We start from the raw sequence: 25,636 nt of genomic DNA on the forward strand, positions 1-25,636 counted from the left end.
AGCTGGACGTGGTGGCGTGTGCCCAGCTATTCGGGAGCTGAGAAGACAGCATGCCTTGAATCTCGGAGGCAGAGGTTGCAATGAGCTGTGATCACACCACTGTGCTCCAGCCTGGCCAATAGGGCGAGAACCTGTCTCAAAACACACCACACACACACACACACAAATACACTTAAAAAAGGCAATAAAAACCACAAGCCTTGAGCCCAGGAGTTTCAGACCAGCCTGGGCAACATGGCGGTATCCCGTGTCTACAAAAAATTTAAAAATTAGCCTGATGTGGTGGCTCATGCCTGTAGTCATAGCTACGGGGGAGACAGATGATAGGATCACTTGAGGCCAGGAGTTTGAGCCAGACTGCAGTGAGCTGTGATATCACCACTGCACTCCAGCCTGGGCAACAGTGAGACCCTGCCTCAAAACAAACGAACAAATAAACAAACCACAAGCCTCAACTATCTGCTACCTAAAAGAAAACACTGGGCCAGGTGCAGTGGCTCGTGCCTGTAATCCTAACACTTTGGGAGGCCAAGGCAGGTGTATCACCTGAGGTCGGGAGTTCGAGACCAGCCTGACCAATGTGGAGAAACCCCATCTCTAGTAAAAATACAAAATTAGCCAGGTGTGGTGGTGCATGCCTGTAATCCCAGCTACCTGGGAGGCTGAGGCAGGAGAATCACTTGAACTGCGGAGGCGGAGGTTGTGGTGAGCCAAGATCATGCCATTGTACTCCAGCCTGGGCAACAAGAGCGAAATTCCATCTCAAAAAAGAAAAGAAAACAACATTGAATACTTGAATATAACAACCTAGAGAGGTTAAAAGTAAAAGGACAGAAACAGATATACTATGGAAACACTAATCATATGAAAGCTAGAGTGGCTATATTAGTATCAGACAACATAGATTTCAGAACAAAGAATATTAGCAGAGATAAAGAGGGATATTACATACTGATAAATGTGTCAATCTGCAAAAAAATTTAATAATCCTAAATAGATAAAAAATGTAACACATAAATTTATAAAACTTCTATAAGAAGGCTGGGTGCAGTGGCTCACGCCTGTAATCCCAGCACTTTGGGAGGCTGAGGCGGGTGGATCACAAGGTCAAGAGATAGAGACCATCCTGGCCAACACAGTGAAACCTCATCTCTACTAAAAATACAAAAATTAGCTGTGCATGGTGGGCGCCTATAGTTGTAGCTACTTGGGACGCTGAGGCAGGTGAATCGCTTGAACCCAGGACGTGGAAGTTGCAGTGAGCTGAGGTTATGCCGCTGTACTCCAGCCTGGCGACAAAGCAAGACTCTGTCTAAAAGAAAAAAAAACTTCTATAAGAAAATATATGAGAAAATATTTGTCCTCTTGAGTTATTCAGAGGGTTTCTAGCAATAACACCAAAATCATGATCCATAAAAGAACAAATTGATAGGCCAGGCATGGTGGCTCACGCCAGTAATCCTAGCACTTTGGGAGGCCGAGACAGGAGGATCACCTGAGGTCAAGAGTTCGAGACCAGCCTGGCCACCATGGTGAAACCCCATCTCTACTAAATATACAAAAATTAGCTGGCTATGGTGGTGCATGCCTGTAATCCCAGCTACTCGGGAGGCTGAGGCATGAGAATCGCTTGAACACAGGGAGCAGAGGTTGCAGTGAGCCAAGATCACACCATTGCACTCCAGCCTGAGTGAGAGAGTGAGACTCTGTCTCAAAAAAAAAAAAAAGGAACAAATTGAAAATTGACAAAGTGAATTTCATCAAAACTAAAAACCTTTTTTCTCTTCAAAAGACATTGCTAGGAGAATGAAAAGACAAGCCAGAGACTGGGAAATAATATTTGCAAATCACATTATCTGACAAAGGACTTCTATGTATAAGGTAGAGAGAACTCTCAACATTCAATGGTAAGAAAACAGACTAGTTTGAAAAATCAGCAAAAGACTAAACTAAACATTTCACCAAAGAAGGATACAGGTAGTAGGTAATAAGTCAGCAAATGATGCTCAATGTCATTATTTATTAGGGAGATGCAAGTTAAAATGACAGTGAGGTACCACAAGACAGTTACTAGACAGGGTGAACTTTTAAACTGAGTGATACCAAGTGCTGGTGAGTATGCAGGATGGCTGCCATCCCACATGCTACTGTGGGAAGGCCAAAATGCTAAAGACCTGAGTGTGGAAATTTATGTCTACACAAAAACCTGTATGCAAATGTGCAAACCTAACAAAGGGCTTTATTTATAATTGGCAAAAACTGGAAGAAACTCAAACGTCCCTCGAAGGGAAATGGATAAAGAGTGTGGTACAACCACGGCACGTAAACCTACTCAGCAACAAAAAGGACCATCCTACGGACTCACGCAGCAACAGATGAACCTCCGATACATTATGCTACGTGGAAGGAGCCAGAGGTTACATGCGACGTGACCCCATTTATCTGACATTCTGGAAAAGGTAAAATCGGCAGATCAGTGGCTGCAACGGGGCTGGAGAGGGAGTACGCATGAACCACAAAGCGGGTGCACACAGGGAATTCTAGGGTCACGCGTTTGCCCCTTAACTTGTTTTTTCTTTTTTTTGAGACAGAGTTTCACTCTTTTGCCCAGTGGTAGGATCCCAGCTCACTCTAACCTCCATCCACCGGGTTCAAGCGATTCTCCTGCCTCAGCCTCCAGGTAGCTGGGATTATAAGTGCCCAATACCACAGCTGGCTAATTTTTGTATTTTCAGTAGAGACAGGGTTCTGCCTTCTTGGCCAAGCTGGTGTCGAACTCCTGACCTCAGGTGATCCACCCGCCTCAGCCTCCCAAAGTGCTGGGATTACAGGCATGAGCCACTGTGCCTGGCCTGCTCTGTGTCCTGAATGAAGTGGTGGCTACACAACTATGTATTTGTCAAAAATCACAGAGCTGTAAATCCATCAAAAATCACAGAGCATTAAACATAAATCAAAATAATTTATGTTTAAATTATTAAATTTAAACATAAATACAAATATTTAAAATGGGATGTTCTATGAGATCTGTGAGCTGGATATCTTCTCTCCTCCCTCCAGGTTTCCTCTTCCACCCTACTCTGTTCCCAGGGAGGGTGAGCTGTGTGGATTATACCAAAGGTTTCTCTTGCCCTCTGCCTTTCTGATTTATTTCACCAATGGAGATCACCAGCTGGTTATGGCAAGAAAGTCGCCCCAGTGCAATAGTGGTGATGTGATGGAGGCACATTCCCTTGACAGACGGTAACGGCCTCTGTGAACTGCAAGTCTGGTTTCCAGAACCTGTCCCTGTTCTCAACCCTTCAGGCTAACGGTGACGACTCTTCTCCCACCTCATTCTCACATGACTGAATTTAAGTGTGCCTGCCACTTCCCACTAGTCCTTGACTCATTCACTAGTGTTCACTGTTTCTAAGAAGCCTGCCCAGTTTTAACTTGAGTGGCCATCTGATTTCTAGCCTGGTGCTTTTAGCGTTCCCATAAGGAATACATTGCACTTTTACTGTAAACACGTGGGGACACCACTGAAAGGAACGGTGCCTAAGATGCTAGTCAAGAACTGGATCTGAAATCTGGCACACCTGTGGTCAAATTTGTACACCTTAATTTTTTTTTGAGATGGAGTTTTGCTCTGATGTCTTGGCTGGAGTGCAATGGCATGATCTCAGCCCACTAAAACCTCTGCCTCCCGGGTTCAAGAAATTCGAATGCCTCAGACTCCCGAATAGCTGGGACTACAGGCACACGCCACCATGCCTGACTAATTTTCATATTTTTAGTAGAGACAGAGTTTCACCATGTTGGCTAGGCTGGTCTCAAACTGCTGACCTCAGGTGATCTGACCATCTCAGCCTCCCAAAGTGCTGGGATTACAGGTGTGAGCCACCACACCCAGCCCCAGTCCATTTTAAATATAACACTAATTTCATTCCATTCTGTCATATTTCCTATTATTCTACTATTTTATTTTGTATATATTTTTAAATTTCTATAATAAAAGAGAGGGAAAGACCAAAGCCCACTGCGATCTGTCCTCTTCCCAACTCATTTTTCAGTCAACAGAGCATAGCTTCTCGCAGCATGTTACAAGTTAGTCATGTTCTCCTTCCCGCAAAACCATCCTTCCCTACGCTGCACACATTCGGTCTTCATCTTAACTCGCAGAAGACTGGCTCAGCCTCCTTCACAAGCTCATCATCTCTACCAGCCTTCTCGTTATCTCTTGGTGTTTGTTTCAATCCTTGTTGGCCTTGTTATCACTGTGTACTCTTCTCTGAGGAGTCTCATTAGCCCCATGCAAACACATCTGTGTTGCAGTCAGAGCCGAACAGGCCTAGAAGGTCCACACTGCCCATATTCCCCTCTTGGTTCTGTGTTAGGGCTGCACTACACTGCTTTTAGCTGTTCAAACAGGCCACGTCCTCTCAAAAGTCTGGGCCTTCACAAATGCAGTTCTCTCATATTTATATGGAAAATCACAAGATATCCTTAACGTGCTGGCATAAATATCATTTCAGCAAGTTTTCTGAACCTTTAAACTAAATGTCCTCGTGTTAAATGCATGTGCCAAACACCTGCCCAGAGCACTCCAGGCGGGGAGGTGAGCCCTGCAGACAGGCCAGGGAACCTGGGCTCCAGTCTCCCTTCCTTCCCCAGATCACCTGTCAACGTCTGCATGATGGACCCTCCAGAGGAAGAAGCTGAATAGGCACAAGAACCATCTCTCAGCCTAGATGTCCCCAGGCCACACTGCTCCCAGAGGTTCTGTTCTCCTCAGAGTTCTTCGCGCCTTGGTTGCAGTAACCCTTAACTATGTAACTTGTCCCCGAGTTCCTCCGAACAGGGGTTCCCCACGGAGGAATTAACACAGTAAGCACCACACCCAGGAAGTCAGGCCCGAGAGAAGCTATAAAGAGGCGTCGACATTCCCAGTTCTCTCATCTTTTGGGGAAGAAATCTGATGTCACCTCACTTGATTCTCACCGGTGGGTTACTGCTAAACTTATGTTGTGTTTCTTTTGTATTAAAGGAAATAAAACTACAACTATAAATAAAGCAAACAAAATACCTAACTGTCATCTCCTGGAGAAGAAGATACAATTTCTCAGGTTCTTGGGCAAAGGAACTAAAGCAAAAAGGAATTCCCAGTTGGAAACTGGGAAAAAGAAAGCCCAGCTTACCTGGGACCAGGCAGTTAGCGACTCAGCATCCATGCCCTCCTTGTTCTCGATACTTCCTTGAGTGACAGGGGAGTGCTGAGGAGACAAAGCTGGAAAAAAGAAAGAAACGTAAGTTTGCTGTGACTAGGAGGCTCCCTAAGTTGTCAGCCTAAATTTCCTCGTATCAGCTGGGTATGACACGAACACCCACTACACAGAGGAACATCAGACATTCTGTAAGCAAATCTGCAGTGCCTGAAGCTCCTCAAGATTAGGAAGAGAAGAGCTACATAAATTGCATTTTTACCCCTTAATCTCTGGAGTTCTGTGCCAGAGGAATTTGAAGATTCAGAATTGAATGATCCTACCTATCATTACAAATCTTCCTTTTTTTTTTTTTGAGGGAAAAAAAATACCAAACCTGACCTAATCTAATAGTCTCACTTTACAGATTAAAAAAACAAGTGTTGTCTCCAGCCGGTCACAGAACAGAAGTCAGATATCGAAGCCCAAGAAAAATGTGACGCACCATTACTGCCTTGAAGATGGAAGGGGCAGCATGAGGGACGCGGCAGTCTCCAGCAGCGAAGAGCAGCACAGCTGAAATCCAGCTCGGGAGCAGGGACGTCAGCCCTGCAGCCTCAAGGAACTAAATTCTGCCAAGGAGAGTGGCCTCGAAAGTGCATTTTCCCCCAGAGCCCCCAGATGAGAACTCAGTCCAGGTGACACCGCGAATTCAGCCTTTGGATACCCTGAGCAGAGAACCCAGCCATGCTGTGCTTGCACTGCTTCTGACCAACAGAGGGGATAAAAAGGGAGTGCTGTTTGATGCTGCCAAGTTTGTGTTAATAAGCTACACGGCAACAGAAAACCCACGCAGCTAATTACCTTTTAGAGATCATTTAAGTATTAAGGAAAAATGTTGTATAGTTACCAGTCAGTGCTGTTCAGATTTCCATTTGCTTTGACTTCCTTTCTCCCTAAAGCATATCCTTTAACACTTCTTATAATGGGGGTCTCCTGGTGATAAATTCTTTCAGCTTTTTTATAGCTGACAATGTCTTTTTTGTGCCTTTGGTTTTATTTTTTTTTAAACAGTCTTATTGAGATATAACTCACATAAGGTAAAATTCACCCATTTAAAGTGTGTATTCTGTGGGTTTTGGTACATTATATAATTTTAAAAATTATCGTGAAATAAATTTTTAGTCTTTTTTTTTTTTTTTGAGATGGAGTTTCACTCTTGTTGCCCAGGCTGGAGTGCAATGGCACGATCTCAGCTCACCGCAAACTCTGCCTCCCAGGTTCAAGCAATTCTCCTGCCTCAGCCTCCCGAGTAGCTGGGATTACAGGCACACGCCACCACACCCAGCTAATTTTTGTATTTTTAGTAGAGATGGGGTTTCACCATGTTGGCCAGGCTGGTCTTGATCTCTTGACCTCATGATCTGCCCGACTCAGCCTCCCAAAGTGCTGGGATGACAGGCGTGAGCCACGGCGTCCGGCCATTTTTTGTCATTTTAATTGTTTTTAGGTATCCAATTCAGCAGCGTTATTTACATTCACAGTGCTGTGCAACCGTCACCACTATGTAATTCCAAAACTTTTCCACCACTCCCAACAGAAGCTCTGGTACCCACTCAGTAATAACTCCGTATTCTCCCTTGTTCCTTGGAAACCCCTGATCTAGGTTCTGTCTCACCTACATTCTGAATTCGCGTATTCTACTTAGGTCATATACGCAGAACCATACAATATTTGCCCTCTGCCTTATCTCACTTCGTATACACTTTTCAAGGTTCATCTGTGTTTAATATGTATCAGAACCTCACTCTTTTTAAATGACAAAATAACATCCCATTGTGTACATACTACATTTTGTTTATCCATCTGTTGATGAACAACTTGTTTCCATCTTTTGGTTATTATGAATAATGCTGCCATGAGCACTGACATACAAGTATCTGCCTGATGTCCTACATTCAATTCCTTTGGGTATACACCTAGCACTGAAGTAGCTGGGTCACATGGCTTCATGATTGGCTTTTTGAGGAACCACCAAACTGTCCTCCATAGCGGCTGCATCATTTTTACATTCACACCAGCAACACACGCATATTCTAATTTCTCTACATCCTTGCCAAACGCCTGTTATTACATTTTTTTTAATTATAGCCATCCCAGTTGGATTAAGTGACATCTCACTGTAGTTTGTATTCACATTTCCCTAATGACTAATGATGATGAGCATATTTTCATGTGCTACTGGCCTCTGTATATCTTCTTTACAGAAACGTCAAGTCCTTTGCCCACGTTTACAACTGGGTTGTGTATATTGTTGAGCTGTAGGAGTTCTTTGTATATTCTAGATATTAAACCCTCACCAGACACATGATTTGCAAATAGTTTCTCGCACTCTATTTTTTTTTTTTTTTGAGACAGAGTCACTGTCACCGAGGCTGGAGTGCAGAGGCACGATCTCGGCTCACTGCCAACCACCACCTCCCGGGTTCAACGATTCTCATGCCTCAGTCTGCCGAGCAACTAGGATTACAGGCGTGCACCGCTGCATCCAGCTCATTTTTTGTATTTTTTAGTAGAGACAGGGTTTCACCATGTTGGCCAGGCTGGTCTCAAACTCCTGACCTCAGGTGATGCACTTACCTCGGCCCCCACAATGTGCTGGGATTACGTGCGTGAGCCACAGCGCCCAGTTTCTCCCACTCTACAGGCTGAGTTACCTTTGTTGATGAAAGATGTTTTTTCCTGAATGTGTAACCCTGATTCCATTTAACAGGTAGACAGCTTTTCCCTTTCAGAACTTTATGGCTCCAGCTCCACTCTTCTGAGATGCCTTATTTCTGGTAAGAAATCCAATGTAATTCCTTATTCCTCTGTTTGTAGCATGTATTTTCCTTCTGGATGCTTTTGAGATTTTCTCTTTTATTGATCTGAGTAATCTGGTTATTATTTTCCTTGGAATATTTTTCATGTTTCTGGTATTTAGGGTTCCTTGAGCTTCTTGGATTTGTGGGTTTATAGTTTCATTAAGTTTTGACATTTCCAGCCATTATTTCTTCTTATATTTCTCCGTCTCTCCTTTCCTTTCTTCTTCAGGAACTCCAGTTACTCATCTGGTAGGCTACCTGATGCTATTCACTTACTAAACTTCTTTCCTTTTTTTCTGTTTTTTTTTCTCTCTGCATTTCATTTTGGACGGTTTTACTGCTATGCCTTCAAGTTCACCCAACTTTTCTTCTGCAAATCTAGTCTGCTGTTAACCTGGTGTATTTTCATTTCAGACAATATAGGTTTCCTCCCTAGAATCACAATTTGTTGTTTTTTTTAAAAAAATACTTTCTCTTGCTGCATTTACCTTCTTAGCAATATGAAATACAGTTATCACTAATGTTTCAGTGTCTCCTCTGATAATAGTAATATCCATGTTAAGTTTCTGGTGAGTTTCCATTTATCATTATTGTCCTCACTATGGGCCATGCTCTGTTCTCTCTGCATGCTTGGCGAACTTTGATTGGATGCCAGATACTGTGAACGCTATCATATTAGATTCTGGGTATTTTTATATTACTACGAGTTTCCTTAAGCTTTGTTTTACGGTGCAGTTAGGTTACTTGGAAACAGTTTGATCCTTTCAGGTCTTACTTTTACAACCTGTCAGACAGATTAAGCAGCGCCTAGTATAGGGCTAATTACCTCCCATTACTGAAGCAAGACCATCTTGAAAGATGCTGATTGGGTAGACACAACCTATGCAATGCTCCAGGAACTGGAAGAGTTCTGCAGTCTGGCTGGTGCGAATAGGCACTTTTCCCAGCCCTATGTGAACAACAGGTACTATTCCCAATCATCTTTTAGAGGACGCTTTCCCTGGCTCAACAATTTCCTCACATGTATGTGCTGGTCTGCACTCTGCTGAATACTTGAGAAGACCCTTTGTAGATCTCCAGAATTCTCCTGCTGTAAGACGCTCAACTTACGTCTCTGTAAGATGCTGTAAGATTGTTTTTACTTATGTGACTGTGCGCTAAATTGAAAAGGAAATCCTTAAATCTTCAGAAGACACAGCAAACAATATAAAGGAACAAAGTATAAAAGCAAATGTAAACATATGAATAGTCAAACTCAGTATTCAAAGAAAGGGAAATAACAAAATCTAAATTTAACATAAATTTAAAATGCCATGTGAATGGACTTCTGCTTCTAGCCAAGATGGAATGCGAGAGGATGGGATTACCCTCTTACAACAAAACAGACAAAATACACTAAACCGTGATTTTCAAGACCAAGAGGGATAAAATAGTATTGACCTCATAGGGCTACTATAGGAATTAAATGAGTTAGTATTTATGAAACATAGAATGGTGCCTGATACATGGTAAGATTTATCAAAAAAAAAAAAAAAAAGACGTCTAGTGTCCCAGTAACACAAGTGTCTTTCTTTTCAAAGCTGAGGTCTAATTCTTGTCACCCAGACTGGAGTGTGGTGGCAAGATCATAGCTTACCAAGGCCTAAAAATCCTGGGCTCAAGTGGTCCTCCCTCCTCAGCCTACCAAATAGACACAACTACAGGTATAAGCTAATGCACCTGGCTAATTTTTCTTTTTTTTGAAGGCCTCACTCTGTCACCCAGGCTGGAATACAGTGGCATGAACACAGCTCACTGCAGCCTTGACTTCCTGGGCTCAAGTGATCCTCCTGCCTCAGCCTCCTACGTAGCTAGGGCCACAGGCACATGCCATCATGCCCAGATAATCTTTACATTTTTGTAGAGACAGGGTCTCACTATGTTGCCCAGGCTGGCAAAGTCTTGGGCTCAAGCAATCCTCCTACCTTGGCCTCCCAAAGTTCTGGTATTATAGGTGTGAGCCACCATGCGCAGCCTGGCTAATTAAAGAAAATTTTCTTGCAGAGATAGGGGTCTCATTATGTTACCCAGGCTAGTTTAGAACTCCTAGCCTCAAGCAGTCCTCATGCTTTGGCCTCTCAAAGTGCTCAAAGTACAGATATAAGCCACTGCGCCCAACCAGCAAGTGTCTTTTTAGAGTTTCTTTTCAACATCCAGTCACTAAAACCTGTAAATTCCCGCTTAAATGTCCACCATCCATCTCTTCCAACTCCCGCTGCCGTGGCCCTGATTCAGGCCCTCACAGTGCTTGACCTAGAGACCTCCTACTTGACTTCTCTGGCTGGTCTCCTACTCCGATGAGTGCTTGCAGCAACATCATCTCTGGAAAACACAGAAGTTTCACTCCCTGTTTAAAATTCCCTTCTGGTCTCCCAATACATATAGGAAAATGGACTAAGTCCCTGGCACAGATTTAGGGTCCTCTGTGATTGTGCCTTTTCTACCTCACAGGCCTTAAATGTTTCATCAAACTACCACACTCCTCCCTACAGTCACGCTGAACCACCTGAATTGCTGAACATCTTTATCTATGCTATTTCTGTGCCAGACATGCTCTTCCTCTTCTCATCTCTTAGTAAAACCTTATCCACGTTGCAAGATCAAATATCATCCTTTTTTATGACATTAAAATTTCTAATGACATAAAACATGACATTCCTAATTAGGAATGACATAACATTCCTAATTTCTCCAGGAAGTTTTGTTTGTTTGTTTTTGACAAGAGTCTTGCTCTGTCACCAGGCTGGAGTGCACTGGTGTGATCTCAGCTCACTGCAACCTGCACCTCCTGGGTACAAATGATTCCCCTGCCTCAGCCTCCTGAGTAGCTGGGACTACAGGCATTGCCACCATGCCCGACTAATTTTTTGTATTTTAGTAGAGACGGGGTTTCACCATGTTGACCAGAATGGTCTTGATCTCCTGACCTTGTGATCTGTCTGCCTCGGCCTCCCGAAGTGCTGGGATTACAGGCGTGAGTTACTGTGCCCGGCCTCTCCAGGAAGTTTTAGTGTTTCTTAGTCTTTGCTCCCACAGCCACCAAAAGAAGCAGCAGTAATAACTGAATTAAAGTAGAGCAAGAGAGATCCACAATTAGCTGACCAAAGAGAGGTCTCTGCATCAGGTACAGGCCTCTGTCCTTACCCTGTTTTTAACCCTTTCCCTAGCAATGTAAGTAAAGATCAGTTACAAATTTTAGCTGACAATAACAGCAATGACATACTATTTGAGGAAGTTAAGATATGCAAGTGGATGCTAAATGCACTAGATATGGATATTACCCCAGGAGTACAGGGTTCCTTTTAAGGAATCAGAATGCCATAGTTAGCCGGATAAAGAGGTGAATGAACCCAGATGGTTCCTTTATTCATCCCTGTTTACACCAGACATTAACTGAGTACTTACAATATGCCAAGTACTATTTGAAGGTCTAAGAATAGAGTAGCAGCCATTCAGACGTGGGTCCTTCCCTCCTAGAGCTTGCTTTTCAAGATAAGCGAAGGCTGAAGTAACTGAAAATATTCAGCCTGAAAAAGAAATTACTCAAAAGAAGCAAGAAAATAGTTTTCACACATTTGCACATCCTATCCCCAGAATAATATTTACTCTGAATTGTTCCACAGGACAGGATTAGGACCTAAGTGTAGAGTCACAAAGAAGTCAATTCCAAGTCAATATAATGAGATGCTGTTAATCAAATGATGTATCAGGAAATAGAACAGGCAGCCTAGGGAGGTTACTGCGGCCTCAAACTCCTGGACTCAAGTGACCCTCCCACCGCAGCCTCTCAAGCAGCTAGAACTACAGGTATGAGCCACAGGACCCAGCTAATTTTCTTTTTTTTTGAGACAGGTCTCAAATTTTCTGGTCACTAATAAATTTTCAATAGGATCTCATTAAAAAAAACAAAATACAGTAAGGCCTCTGGTTTAGACACACATGTAAGGTCCATTCTAAGGACTGCCATTATATAAATATAAATAGCTTGCACTAGGTCTCACTCAATTCTAATTTCCCTTCACCGCTACTTCTAGATAACTCACTCAAACGTTTATCTCACCCAGTGGTTTTAAACTCGGGCTGCACACTGGAATTGTCAAGTATGTTTGTAAATTATTGATACCTGGGTCTCATACTAAGAGCTTCTAATTATCTGAAAAGGTGTTAAGCTTTTTTTTGTTTTTAAAGAGCTCCCACCTGATTCAAATGAACGTACAGCCAAGGTTGAGAACCACTGATGTAAACCATTAATTTATTTAATTCCTGGTTTCCACCATTTTTGAGGTAATCAGATCCATCACAAAGGATCCTTTTATGTAACTGGCCGAAACTCACTTCACTGCAGTATCACAGGCGTTCTCAGAGCAGGGATACGAGGATAAGTTTTTGTTTATTTTTGAGGAAACAGCTGGTAAGCTGATGACTACCTCAGTGGTATAGATTCGGAACTTCTGCCATTTTAATAAATCATTACCCAACACTTATGTTCCTGGCTCTGTACCAGGCCCTGATTATAGAAATGTGAATAAGGCATTTATCCCTTACCTCAAGCAGCTGAGACTAGTTGAAGAAACTGAAAACACACATCTACACTAGAGTTTGATCACTGCTACAATAACAGCAATGCACAAGGGGTCATGGAAGCATAGAAGGTGATACCTAACAGCCTAATGGTTTCAGGGAGGAATGGGCTGAGTGTCACAGCTGGTTTGGTGGGTAAGGGGGGTTGGGGAACATTGCAAGCAAAGGCAGAGCCTGAGAAGATGATGTGTAAGGGGAGGAAGTTCAATACTGCTGGTGGGTATAGGGTGGGACAAGGCCAGATGTGGGTCACAGAGAGCCAAGGATGCGATCCTCAGAAATGTGGACTCTTTCCTAAATGTTGTAAGCCAGGAAACAGCGTATTCTAGGGGTAGCTGTGTAATGGACTAGAGGAAGATATTACAGTAGCAAAGAAACTACGTCGGAAGCTGATACTTTGATCCAGAAGATTTGGGAACACAAATTAGGGCCACAGTGGTAGAAATGGAGAACAGGTAGATTTGAGTATGATCGGCACGTCTCGGAATCTGGCTGAAGGGTTAGTGGCTTTACACGACTCTCAGGTTTCTGTGTGACTAAATGGAGAATAATACCAGAAGCGTTAGGTACGACAGGAATGACGGGATTGGTTCTGAACATGGTGAGTAGGCCACAGAGAAGTGGCATCTAGGAGGCTGTATTTAAATGTGAGGGTTATCCAGGTGTACATTATCTGCCTTCCATATTTCTATTCTATCTGTATCCACTTGAGCTGCCTGGCCATATACTCAAACAGGACAACCTTTTGGGGAGGAGGATGGTCTTTTGTTATCTATTTAAAAGTAACTATATTCTCCTGCTATAAGATGTAGGTTAAGTAGACAGATAAATAAAGGAGTCTAAGGGAGATAATATATTCCTATCAACAACCCTGTGACGTATTTCATATAAAGCTTACTAAGAAACACTAATACTCAATAATGCTAGGTAATGGCATTATCAGATGAAACCACGGCATGAAACCAACCAGCAAATGAAAGAGAAGCCCAAAAAGGAGGCAGAGAACCACCAGATAAAAAGAGATCTAAGATACATAAAATTTCAAGGATGGCTAGATCAAAATAGAGTTAGATAAATTAAGAATTGAAAGGTATCGGATTGGTTAGATAAGCCTTCACCAATAATTTAAAAAGATCAGTTTCAATACACTGATGGAAACAGCAGACAAATTCCATAACAGGAATGAAAATTTGGAAGTGGAGAAGGAAGAGAAAGGGCAGCTACAAGAGGTGGTGGGGCCAGAGTGGAGACTAAAAACAGAGGAAGCACTTAATAGACAAGGGGGTTGGAAGCAGAGGAGAGAGAAGGCAGAAAGGATGGGTCAAATCTCTGTAGAGGCATCAGGCTTATAAAGGAGGAAGGACGCTTTATTCTCTCCTACCTCCTGGAAGTCAGGATAGGTGGGATGCTGACAATTGGCAGGCAGTTCAATAATAACGTGAATTGAAAAAGAAAGCAAGGCTATATGCTAGCCATGAGAGGAACAGCAGGTGGCTATGATCACTGAGGACAGTGACAAAGGTTTGGGCCATGCAGTGACAAACTATCAAAAGCTGCTGACAAAAGACAGGCTGAGGTTACAGAGCACGTCTGTCACACGAGTCCGCCCAGCTGTGACTTCCTGAAGCAGAACTCGCTGCCTGGACAGAAGAAAAGGCACTCTGTGCGGTGATTCTGGGCTGGAATTTCCGTGTGTACAGGCACTGCACAGCAAGGGAAGTAAGAATGCCTGATGTGAGACATGTGTCCAGTCAACAACAGGATCTAGTTTTGGTATAGACATGAGTCAAGGGAGGAGCTGACAGATTTGAGGAGAACCTCCAAGAACAGAAGTAGTGAGAATAAGGATATAAAAGGTCCGAGAGAACAACGGGTAAGGATACCCACGTTTTAAGACTGCGCTGCTTGGGTAATGAGAGGAAGTCTGAGACACACAGGAGTGGATGACGCGAGCAGAGTGAAGTGAAGAGCCTCCAGAGATGCGAACGCAAGGTGGGCTCAGTTCATACAATGAAGCCCCGGAACACTGCAACCCCACAGAAGACGGCGGTTTCAACTCCTCTGCCTAATGACGCCCAGCATCACTTACTTCCTGTTCTGGCTGCAGCGGCACAACGGATCTCGGTATTCAGAGAGCAGTGCCCTTTCCCCACCTCTCAGTGAAAAGTTTGGAGCCCAACTTACTACTTGGTCACTGTTGTGTAGGAACAAAAGATGAGAGGCAGTCTGGACGCTCCGAGGTCCAATAATCTTCCCAGTCAGACAAGGCAGACCCATGAAAGGCAAAAGACAATTCTATACGTGCATACTAAGACCAAAAGACGTTCAAGTAGCTCTCACGAGTGACCGAGTGTCCCCTTCCTGAGAAGCTCTCTTTACGATGTTGGGAACCCAAATGTGAGAATAATTTCCCTCCCTCAAACAGACCGCAACCACGGAAGGATGTTTAAAGTGCAGTCCCAAGGACGTAAAGAGAATGGAGAAAGGAATGTGCTTGGGGAAATCGGCAAAACTTCCTGGGGAAGGAGAAACTGGAGCAAGGGTGAGGAATGGAGCCACTCCACGACGTGAGCTTTACGTCTGCAAAGAGGGGATTTTTATTCTCACCTCCTATAACTCGGTTTGTGAAAATGAATGTTATAATAAAGTCTATATTTTCTACCACGTGGCCACAAAAAATTTTTATAATCATTCCATTTTTCTTCTGAAGCAAAGTCAAAAGATAGTGCCAGGGAATAGAGAGGGAGACCGTTTTTGCTTTGGTAAACCCTTAAAGACAAAGGACTGTTACCAGTTTTCCATCGCTGGAAATTATCAAAACTTTGCGGTTTTTCAACAACACACGTTTATTATATAACAGTTGTGGAGGTGGGAAGTCTGATACAGGTCTCGGTGGGCTAAAATTAAGGTGCTGGCAGAGCGGTGTTCCTTCTGGAAGATCTAGATAAGAATCTATTTCCTTGCCCCGTCTAGTGTCTAGGGCCATCTACACTCCTTGGCTGCTGACCCTTCCTCCACCTGCAAAGCCAGCAACGATACATTTCTCTGTGCCTTTCTTTCATGGTTAGAGTTCCCTGATTGCTCACTTTCTTCTCCCCTACCGTGTGTGTGTGTGTGTGTGTGTGTGTGTGTGTGTGTGTGTGTTTCTTTTTTTTTTTTCCTTTTTGAGATGGAGTCTTGCTCTGTTGCCCAGACTGGAGTGCAGTGGTGTGATTTCAGCTTATCACAACCTCCACCTCCCAGGTTCAAGTGATTCTCTTGCCTCAGCCTCCCATGTAGCTGGGATTACAGGCGCCCACCACCATACCCAGCTAATTTTTTTTGTATTTTTAGTAGAGACGGGGTTTCACCATGCTGGCCAGGCTAGTTTCAAAGTCCTCACTCAGGTAATCTGCCTGCCTTGGCCTCCCAAAGTGCTGGGATTACAGGCGTGAGCCACCGCGCCTGGCTACCCACCTCTTTTACTTTTTTTTTTTCTGAGACAGTCTTGCTCTGTCTCCCAGGCTGGAGTGCAATGGTGTCATCTCGGCTCACTGCAACCTCCACCTCCTGGGTTCAAGCAATTCTCCTACCTCAGCCTCCTGAGAAGCTGAGATTACAGGCATGTGTCACCATACCCGGCTAATTTTTTTCTGTGTGTGTATTTTTAGTAGAGACAGGGTTTCACCATGTTAGCCAGGATGGTCTCGATCTCCTGACCTCGTGATCCACCTGCCTTGGCATCCCAAAGTGCTGGGATTACAGGCGTGAACCACTGCGCCTGGCTTTCTTTCACTTTTAAGGATCTCTGTGATTACACTAGACCCATTGAAATAATCCAGGGTAGAGATCCAAGATGGCTGATCATTAGCAGCTTGGGCTCATAGTTCCCAGTGAAAGCGCAGAGAACGAGAGGACGCCACACTTTCAGAGGAATATTTGTTGCTCATGGACCAGGAGATTCCCAGCGGAGGAGCCCCACGGGTCGCCAGGGCAACTCTTGTGGCCGGCGCGGCGGTTTTGCTGGCACCTCAGCGCAGCAGTTCTTGGTGCAGAGTCCGGAGATTCCCGGGCAGAAAAGCACCATCGATCTTGACACCGCTATTTTGGCCGGCGCAGTGGATTGCTCAGATTTCGGCACTGGGAATCAACAAGTTGGACGTCTTCTCAGAGACCTAGTTAGAAAGTCGGTAATTACAAAGACAACAGACGGATAAATATATAATGAAGGGAAGAAACCAGCGTAAAAAGGCAGAGAATACTCAAAATCAGAATGCCTCTCCCTCTACAGGGGATCGCAATTCCTCATCAGTAACGGAACAAGGCTTAATAGATTACACGTGTGTTCCAATAACAGAAGCAGGCTTCAAAACGTGGGTGATAAGAAACTTCTGTGAATTAAAAGAACTTGTTCTAACCCAATGCAAAGAAACTAAGAACCTTGAAAAAAGGTTTGATGAAATGCTAACGAGAATGGACAATTTAGAGAAGAATACAAGTGAATTGATGGAGCTGAAAAACACAACACGAGAACTTCGCGAAGCATGCACAAGTTTAAACAGTCGAATTGATCAAGTAGAAGAAAGGATATCAGAAGTCGAGGACCAGCTCAGTGAAATGAAACGAGAAGACAAGATTGGAGAAAAAAGGATGAAAAGGAATGAGCAAAGTCTCCAGGAAATATGGGACTACGTGAAAAGACCTAATTTACGTTTGATAGGTGTACCTGAATGTGATGAAGAGAATGAATCCAAGTTGGAAAATACTCTTCAGGATATCATTCAGGAAACTTTCCCAACCTGGCAAGGCAGGGTAATATTCAGCTCCAGGTAATACAGAGAACACCACAAAGATATTCTTCAAGAAGACCAACCCCAAGGCACGTAATTGCCAGATTTATTAGGGTTGAAATGAAGGAGAAAATACTAAGGGCAGCCAGAGAGAAAGGTCAGGTTACCCATAAAGGGAAACCTATCAGACTTACAGCAGATCTCTCAGCAGAAACCCTACAAGCCAGAAAAGAGTGGGGACCAATATCTAACATCCTTAAAGAAAAGAACTTTCAACCCAGAATTTCCTATCCAGCCAAACTAAGCTTTATAATCGAAGGAAAAATTAAATCTTTTGCGAACAAACAAGTACTTAGAGAGTTCACCACCACCAGGCCTGCTTTACAAGAGCTTCTGAAAGAAGCACTATACATATAAAGGAACAACCTATATCAGCCTTTCCAAGAATATATCAAAAAGCAAAGAGCATTAACACAATGAAAAATTCACATCAACTAATGGGCAAAACAGCCAGCTAGCATCAAACGCCGGTATTAAACTTACATATATTCTAATTGGATAAAAAGCCAAAACCCATCAGTATGCTGCATCCAGACCCATCTCACATGCAACGATACACAAAGACTCAAAGAGAAGGAGGAAGATGTATCAACCAATCAGAGAGTAAAAATAAACAAATAAACAAAAAGCAGGAGATGCAATTCTCGCCTCTGATAAAGTAGACTTTTAAAGCAACAAACAGCAAAAGAGGCGAGGAATGACATTACATAATGGCAAAAGGATCAATGCAACAAGAAGAGCTAACGATTCTATAGATCAACGAGATAGAAAATTAACAAGGACATCCAGGACTTGAACTCAGACCCGGAACAAGTAAACTTAATAAACATTTATAGAACTCTCCACTTCAAATACACAAAACACACATTACCACCTCACACCTATTCCATAAGTGACTACATAATTGGAAGTAAATCACTCCTCAGTAATCGCATAGCATTTCATAGGTTTAAATGAAATATTGGTTGGCTGCTCGTTTGTTATCTTCTTCCCTTGTTCCTTCCTGTTTACATCAAGTATAATTATTGGTATAGAAGAGGTTTTCAATACCCATTACTAAACTGCATTCTAGCCTGGGCAAGAAAGCAATACTCCCATTCTCTCTCCCTCTCTTTCTCTTCCTTTTTCTTCCTCTTCTTCATTCTTTTTCTTTCTTCCTTTCAAAAAAAAAAAAAGAAAAGAAATAATCCAGGGTAATCTCTCCCCGCCTTGAAGACCTTAACTGAATCATACCTGCAAATTCTATTTTGCGATATAAGGTAAAATATTCCCAGGTGCTGGGATATCTCTGGGGAGCCATTATTTTGTCTGCCTCAAGGGCAGAGATGGGCCGAAAAGAAGCTTTAAGTGTCAGCGGGAAGCTATGAAAGTTACTATCTGAGGCACAAGCAGTTCCAAAGCACAGCTCCAATCGAACCACTCGGTGTACAGGTTTCACAGCTACACTCTGGACGCCTTTCAATTTAACTCCCACTACACTTGCCCCACACTCTCTATGGATCACTTTAATGCCATCTTTGTTGTGAAGTGAAGCCTTCCCACTGTCCCAGAGAGAATCAGCAGTTCCGTCGTCAGTAAACACGAAGCACTCTGCCCGTGCCCTATTCGAGCACTTCAACACTGCCTTACGGTACCAAAATTTGTCTGTCTCCCTTACGAGATAGTGAACCACTTGACAATGAGGACAATCTCATTCTACACCCTGGCAAGAGGCTAGCAAGGTGCTTAGTACTTCATATTCCTTCACTCTGACATCTGTCTACACTTAACCAGCACTCACAGTGACAGGCATGACCTGGTCAGGAACAACATTTCACTTGGGAACATCGAGAACATGTTCATTAGTAAAGAGAAAAGGGTCTTTTCAAGTTCTGAACAGGTTTACCCGTATTTGCTTCAGCAAAGGGCAAGGTATGATCAGCAAAAAAGACCCAGCAGCCACAAAGTTAACTCAGTTGCCAACAGACATGGCAAAGACGTATTTAAAGATACAAAAGGCAAAGATTCTGCATGTCAAAACTCAGCAAATGTACACTTAAGATTTGCACTTTTCATGTAAATTTTACATCAAAAGAAAAACCTAAACAAATATAGAATTCTAGTTAATAATACACACGTATTCTGACATTTTTAGGGAAAATGTACCCCATGTCAATTTACCTTGAAATAAATAAAAAAACACAACAAACTGATGGATAAGACAGAAGACAGATGGGTATGTGTTAAAATTAGGGTTAGTAAAATATTAATGGTAGAGTCTAGACGGGAAGGTTTCTAAGTATTCGCTGCAAACTTAATTTAGCTGCATGCTCAGCATTTTTCATAATAAAATACTGAACAGGAAATGACAGGATGAGGCAGCAAGGAGATACTGTGTGGAAAGAGGCAAAAATAATGCTCTCGGGTATTCATTACGAGTCAAAGAGGCACATATATAGACAAAGGTGGCCTATATCACACCTAGCTCCAAGCTTGCTTCATGGCCAGAAGAATTAAAAGCCCTGGCTGACATGAGACATGCTAGAAAGAGTATTGCTGATGAAAGTAAAACAGTCTTGTAGGCACAACAGAGCTATTAACAATAAAAAACTTCTTTTTCCTTAAAATAATGTTTTTTGTTTTTTGGTCTTTTTTTTTTTCTTTTGAGACGGAGTTTTGCTCTTGTTGCCCAGGCTGGAGTGCAGTGGCGACATCTCAGCTCACTGCAACCTCCGCCTCCTGGGTTCAAGCGATTCTCTTGCCTCAGCCTTCTGAGTAGCTGGGATTACAGGCATGTGCCACCACACCTGGCTAATTTTGTTTTTTTAGTTACAGACAGGGTTTCTCCATTTTGGTGAGGGTGGTCTTGAACTCCCTACCTCAGGTGATCCACCCACATCGGTCCCCCAAACTGCTGGGATTACAGGCATGAGCTACCACGCTCAGCAAAATAATGTTTTTTAAAAAACCTAAAATGTTATTTAACTATATGCTATCAAAGCTTTGGTGTCTGAATTATTATTTGATAAAAATCAAGGAAACCTATCTCTAGAAGCCTTTTTAACAAAACCTTTTCCTCCTTTAACAGAAACTGGAGAAATGAGCCACTTCCAAGCCACTTTAAAGAAGCATGAAGATATAAGCCGGGTGCAGTAGCTCACGCCTGTAATCTCAGCAGTTTGGGAGGCCAAGGTGGGCGGATCGCCTGAGGTCAGGAGTTCAAGACCAGTCTGGCCAATGTGGTGAAACCCTGTCTCAACTAAAATTACAAAAATTGGCTGGGCATGGTAGCGTGTAGCGTGTGCCTGTAATCCCAGCTCCTCGGGAGGCTGAGGCAGGAGAATCACTGGAACCTGGGAGGCAGAGGCTGCAGTGAGCCAAGATTGCACCACTGTACTCCAGTTTCAGCAACAGAGCAAGACTCCATCTTACAAAAAAAAAAAAAAGAAAGAAAAAGGAAAAAAAAAAGGAAGCACAAAGCTATAAAGGAAAGAACAAGCTACCTGGGTGTTCTTTAAAAAAAAGGTCAGATTTTCTTGGCCCGCTGTTGTAGCTCATGCCTGTAATCCCAGCATCTTGGGAGGCAAAGGCGAGTGGACCACCTGAGGTCAGGAGTTTGAGACCAGTCTGGCTAACATGGTGAAACCCCGTCTTTACAAAAAATACAAAAAATTAGCTGGGTATGGTGGCGGGCACCTGTAATCCCAGGTACTAGGGAGGCTGAGGCGGGAGAATTGCTTGAATCCGGGAGGCGGAGATTGCAGTGACCTTGAGATTGCGCCACTGCACTCCAGCCTGGGCAACAAGAGCAAAACTCCATCTCAAAAGAAAAAGAAAAAGAAAAAGAAAAATTCTCAGATTTTCTTGACAACTGGATATAATCTATAAACAGAACTGTTCTTATTCTTACTCATCCTTTATTCTTCTACATTGCCTAGTAAGATTTTGACATTTTCTCAAATAATTTCTAGCTAAAATTGTTTCCTTCTCATTTTGAAGACTTTTTAAAAATAGAAGCATGTGCTAACTTGTTGAGGACAGTAAATTAATCTGTTCGCTTATATATGTCAGTCAGCTTACTACAAATTATTGCTAATAATTGAATCTCTTCTCATTTTGGCAACTTATTACTTAATAAGGATAATTTTGTAATCTCTTTTACAGAAGGTAAGCCTCCTATCAACTTAAATACTGGCCTAAGTAGAATTTCCAGACAGCGCTTCTATAAAATACTGATAAGCACACAATGTGTATCTCAAATCTCTGCCCTTGTGACTGGCAGATGCTAAGAGCTAAAGAAATGTGTGCTGAGAGAAACAATGAAAAAACAAATGTGATTTTCCAGAAGAGGCAGCAGTACCATCCAGGAGGGCTCTGCATGGAGGGACAATTTTAATAAAACAGAAGCGATCAGTTATGTCGTAAGTGAAAAGTCCGTGTTGAGGTGATTTTAACGGGGGTAGGGAGGAGGTGTGCTACCCGGTCTGGGAGAGTCAGCTGCAGTAGTCTCTAACCTAGTAACACTCGCTGGCTGCCCTTCCGGGTGACATCCTGCCTTCTCTTTTACTTTTACTTTTTTTAATTAACAATCTCTTTCTGCTAATAATGTATAGCTAGAGTTGAAATTGTTCAGCTTCTGCATACACTGTGGGTGGGATCTACGCACACAATCTCGATGTTAACCTTTGGTACTCATCTGTGGGTCAGATGGCGTATATACAATTTTAATTAACAAATCTAGTGTCACGGGAAAATAAAAACATAGTAATTAAATTTATGATCTGTCTCTGAAAATAAAAAAAGTAGATTAAACATACAAACATACCTCCAGTTAACCTATCTGATTAAAAAACAAAACTGAAGATGAGGAAGCTAGGAGCTATTTGTTTTTAAAAGACCACACACACACCGGCTTCACCATTTCAGCAGACGACAGAAAGGCCAAACGCAACGTTCCGAGCGCCTATCCCCGCTGGGGGGGAAAACGGAAGGAAGAGTGGAAGAAACCGTGCCTTCCATCACTCAAAATATCTGCTTCCAACTCACCACCACCGCCGCCGCCCACTCCAGTCAATCTCCAGGTGCGGCCGCTTTTCTCCACGGAACGAGAACGTCCGCCGTGAACGCCGGGGCCGCGCGAGGGAACGAGAGCGACTCACGCCAGGGGGGACGGACACCGTTAAAATTTTTCATTGACAAAATTACGGTCCACCTAGAAAAGCGAAGCCAACACACGGCAACACAACTAAAGAGCTCCACACGCGCCCGATCGAGGCAAACGCAAAATTCAGCGCGTCCGCATGTACCTGCAACAAGTGACTAGAAGGTTCGACGGGAGAAAGCGATCCCGTCACAAAGCAGCAGCAACTGCAAAACAGAGAACGCGGCTCCATTCACCAGCGCCGCGCGAAGAGCAGCGTCAGAGCCGAGGCCGAGGCCGGCCCCGCGCGGCGGCGCCCCCTCCGCCCCGCCTGACGTCACGCACGCGCACGCGACCCGCCGCGGCCCGACCACTCCTGCGCCCGCCCTGCCGCGCGCGCGCGCACGTACGCGCACGCACGACCCCACACACACCGTTACGCATGCGCCCCGGCCCCGCGTTCGGTCCGCGCACCGGCCCCCCGCCAGCCCGTCAGGCGCGCGCCCTGGGTCCCTACAACCGGCGACCCCTCGCTGGCGCCCCAACGGACCCTCCGTGCCGGACACTGCGGGACTTCAGCCTTGACAGCACAGCCCAGGCTCCTCCGCGGGGCGGCGCGCGGGCTCCTGGGAAATGTAGTCCGGCCCCGCGTCCCCCTCGGTCCAGCCCGCCGACACCTGCAGGCAGGCGGAGATGACCGGTGAGCGTGCGGGGCGGTGGCTCTTTCACCCGGGACGAGTCGCTCGTGTGCTCAGCCTCGCCCGCCGAGTTCTCCTGCGAGCAGGGGTTGCTTCACCGGAGTCTGGGCCGCGGGAGAGGCCCTTGAGGGAGGAGGGGCCCTTTACCGGGTGCCAGTGGCGCGCGGGAAGCGAGTGGGGAACAGGGGCGCGCGGGAGGAGGGGTCCCGGGTTGGCTCCGGGTGGCACGCGGTGAGCACCGGGGGGCTGGGGGCGCGCGTTTGCCTCCTTCTCTGAGCAACACGGGGGCGCCGAGCGTGCACGCCTCGCTGTCCAGCAGCCTCCTCGAGTTTCTAACTCTAGTAACGGGTTGAGTCACAGCCGTAGTTGGTCTGCTTTTCACCTGTCGCAGTAGGTGTACTGCCCTTGCCCGTTATATGAACGGGATTTTACAAGGTTGATGAATGATTTGGACCGCACAGTCTCTCATCTATTCTGTAAAACGGTTCCCCCCCCACCACTGTCCCCCGCCCTGCTCTCGAAAGTTTGGTCAAATTTACTTGCAGAACCTTTGGTCTTAGAATTTCCAGTACGTATTTAACTTCTGACTCAATTTTTTAAAAGTCTCATTGATTAGGTTTTTTAGTTCGTATTGAGACAGTTTTAGGTGCCTTTTCCTGGATAATTGTTTTTAATCTTTTTTAAATCTAATTTTTCTATTTGTTGGCATAAAATTGACCTTGCTATTTTATCACTATAAGTAATTTTATGGTGATTTTAAAAATTACTACTTTAAATATTTTAAAATAGCTGCTGTAATTGTAGTTGTTTTTTGAACCTAATTATCTAGGCCTTTTTTTCTTGATTACTCCTATAAGGTGTCAGTGTACATTAGTCTTTACAAAGATGTAAATTTGGGTTTTGTTGTTGTTGTTTTGTTTTGGTCTGACCTTTTTTGGGTGAAGGGGTCCGGTTACAGTAAGTTTTGCTCTTAATTTTTAAATTTTCTTTCAGTTTGTTTCTATTTTCTACTTACTGTTTTTTTCCGAGACAGAGTTTCGCTGTTTCACCCAGGCTGGAGTGAAGTGGCACGATCTCGGCTCCCTGCAGCCTCCGCCACGCGTGCCTCTGCCTCCCCAGTACCGGGGATTATAGGCGCTTGCCACCACGCCCGGCTAATGGTGCTTTGTTTGTTTGTTTGTTTGTTTTTTGGAGACGGACTCTGGCCCTGTCGCCCAGGCTGGAGTGCAAAGGCATGATCTCGGCTCATTGCAACTTATGCTGCCTCCTGGGTTCAAGCCATTCTCCTGCCTCAGCCTCCCGAATACCTGGGACTATAGGTGTACGCTGCCACGCCTGGTTAATATATATATATATTTTTTTTTTTTGGGGGGGGTAGAGATGGAGTTTAACCGTGTTGCTCAGGCTGGTCTGGAACTCCTGAGCTCAGGCATTCCGCCCACCTCAGCCTCCCAAAGTACTAGCATTAAAGGCTTGAGCCTCCGCGCCCGGTCATCTGCTTCGCTTCTTGATTTGACCGTGTAATTAATTTATTTCTCTGTATTTGTCCTCCAAGAAATGTATGTATAATTTTTTTGTTTTTTTGTGACATAGTCTCGCACTGTCACCCAGGCTGTAGTGCAGTGGCGCGATCTTGGCTCACTGCCGTCTCCTCCTCCTGGGTTCAAGCAGTTCTCCTGACTCAGCCTCCCGAGTAGCAGGGATTACAGGCGTGTGCCACCACGCCTAGTTAATTTTTTTTGTATTTTTAGTACAGACGGAGTTTCACCAAGTTCTCCGGGATGGTCTCCATCTCCTGGCCTCGTGATCCGCCTGCCTCGGCCTTTCAAAGTACTGAGATTACAGGCGTGAGCCACTGCGCCAGGCTGCGCGTATACACTTATAAGAGCTGAATATGTTAAAAGACTCATAATAAAAACATGAAAGACCCTAACGCCTTCTCTTCCTAGTGGCAACCACTTGGAAATATTTAAGCAGTTCTGGCTTCGAACTCCTGTCACTATTTTTTTATTCACCAATTTGAGACATTATTTTAAAATTTTTATCATGTTAAATAAGAACTTTCACTGTCTTCTTTCCACATCCTTAAGTCACAGTGTAATTATTTTACAAATATAATTAGTTCTCCCACAAATTTTGGATAAATATGTTCAGTGTTTTTATTTGATGACTATGTAGTCCTTAGTAGTGAGCCATAATGTTTCTCTCTTGTACAAGGTGTATCTTTCTGGTTTTTAATGACTGCCTTTTTTATTCATTTGCTTAGTTTTTCTGAAACCTATGTAAAATGTCCTTTGGTTCCATTTTCCTCGAGGTCTAATCT

General features: G+C 44.0%; 1 protein-coding gene across 6 annotated transcripts in view; it reads right to left on the bottom strand.

Moving 5' to 3' along the window:
* The window catches only part of ZNF10 (zinc finger protein 10), a 43,110-nt gene extending 20,241 nt beyond the window's left edge, over nucleotides 1-22,869 (bottom strand). For 2 of the 6 annotated variants that reach the window (XR_010343777.1, XM_064379498.1), the window contains exons 1-2: nucleotides 22,525-22,858; nucleotides 5,181-5,269 (exon numbers count right to left, since the gene is read on the bottom strand). Coding sequence is in view for 5 of the 6 variants with exons in the window: in XM_064379498.1 (XP_064235568.1) it covers nucleotides 5,181-5,213 (33 nt within the window). In the remaining variant the exon portion in view is untranslated. Of the gene's footprint in view, nucleotides 1-5,180; nucleotides 9,571-11,491; nucleotides 11,681-22,524 lie in introns of those variants that run through there. The other 4 variants (XM_064379501.1, XM_064379502.1, XM_064379499.1 and 1 more) reach the window with 4 other exon arrangements.
* Nucleotides 22,870-25,636: the final 2,767 nt, after the last annotated feature.

The sequence above is a fragment of the Aotus nancymaae genome, unplaced genomic scaffold, assembly GCF_030222135.1.
Source record: "Aotus nancymaae isolate 86718 unplaced genomic scaffold, 86718_ANA_hifiasm-v0.15.2.pri h1tg000021l, whole genome shotgun sequence".
NCBI lineage: Eukaryota > Metazoa > Chordata > Mammalia > Primates > Aotidae > Aotus > Aotus nancymaae.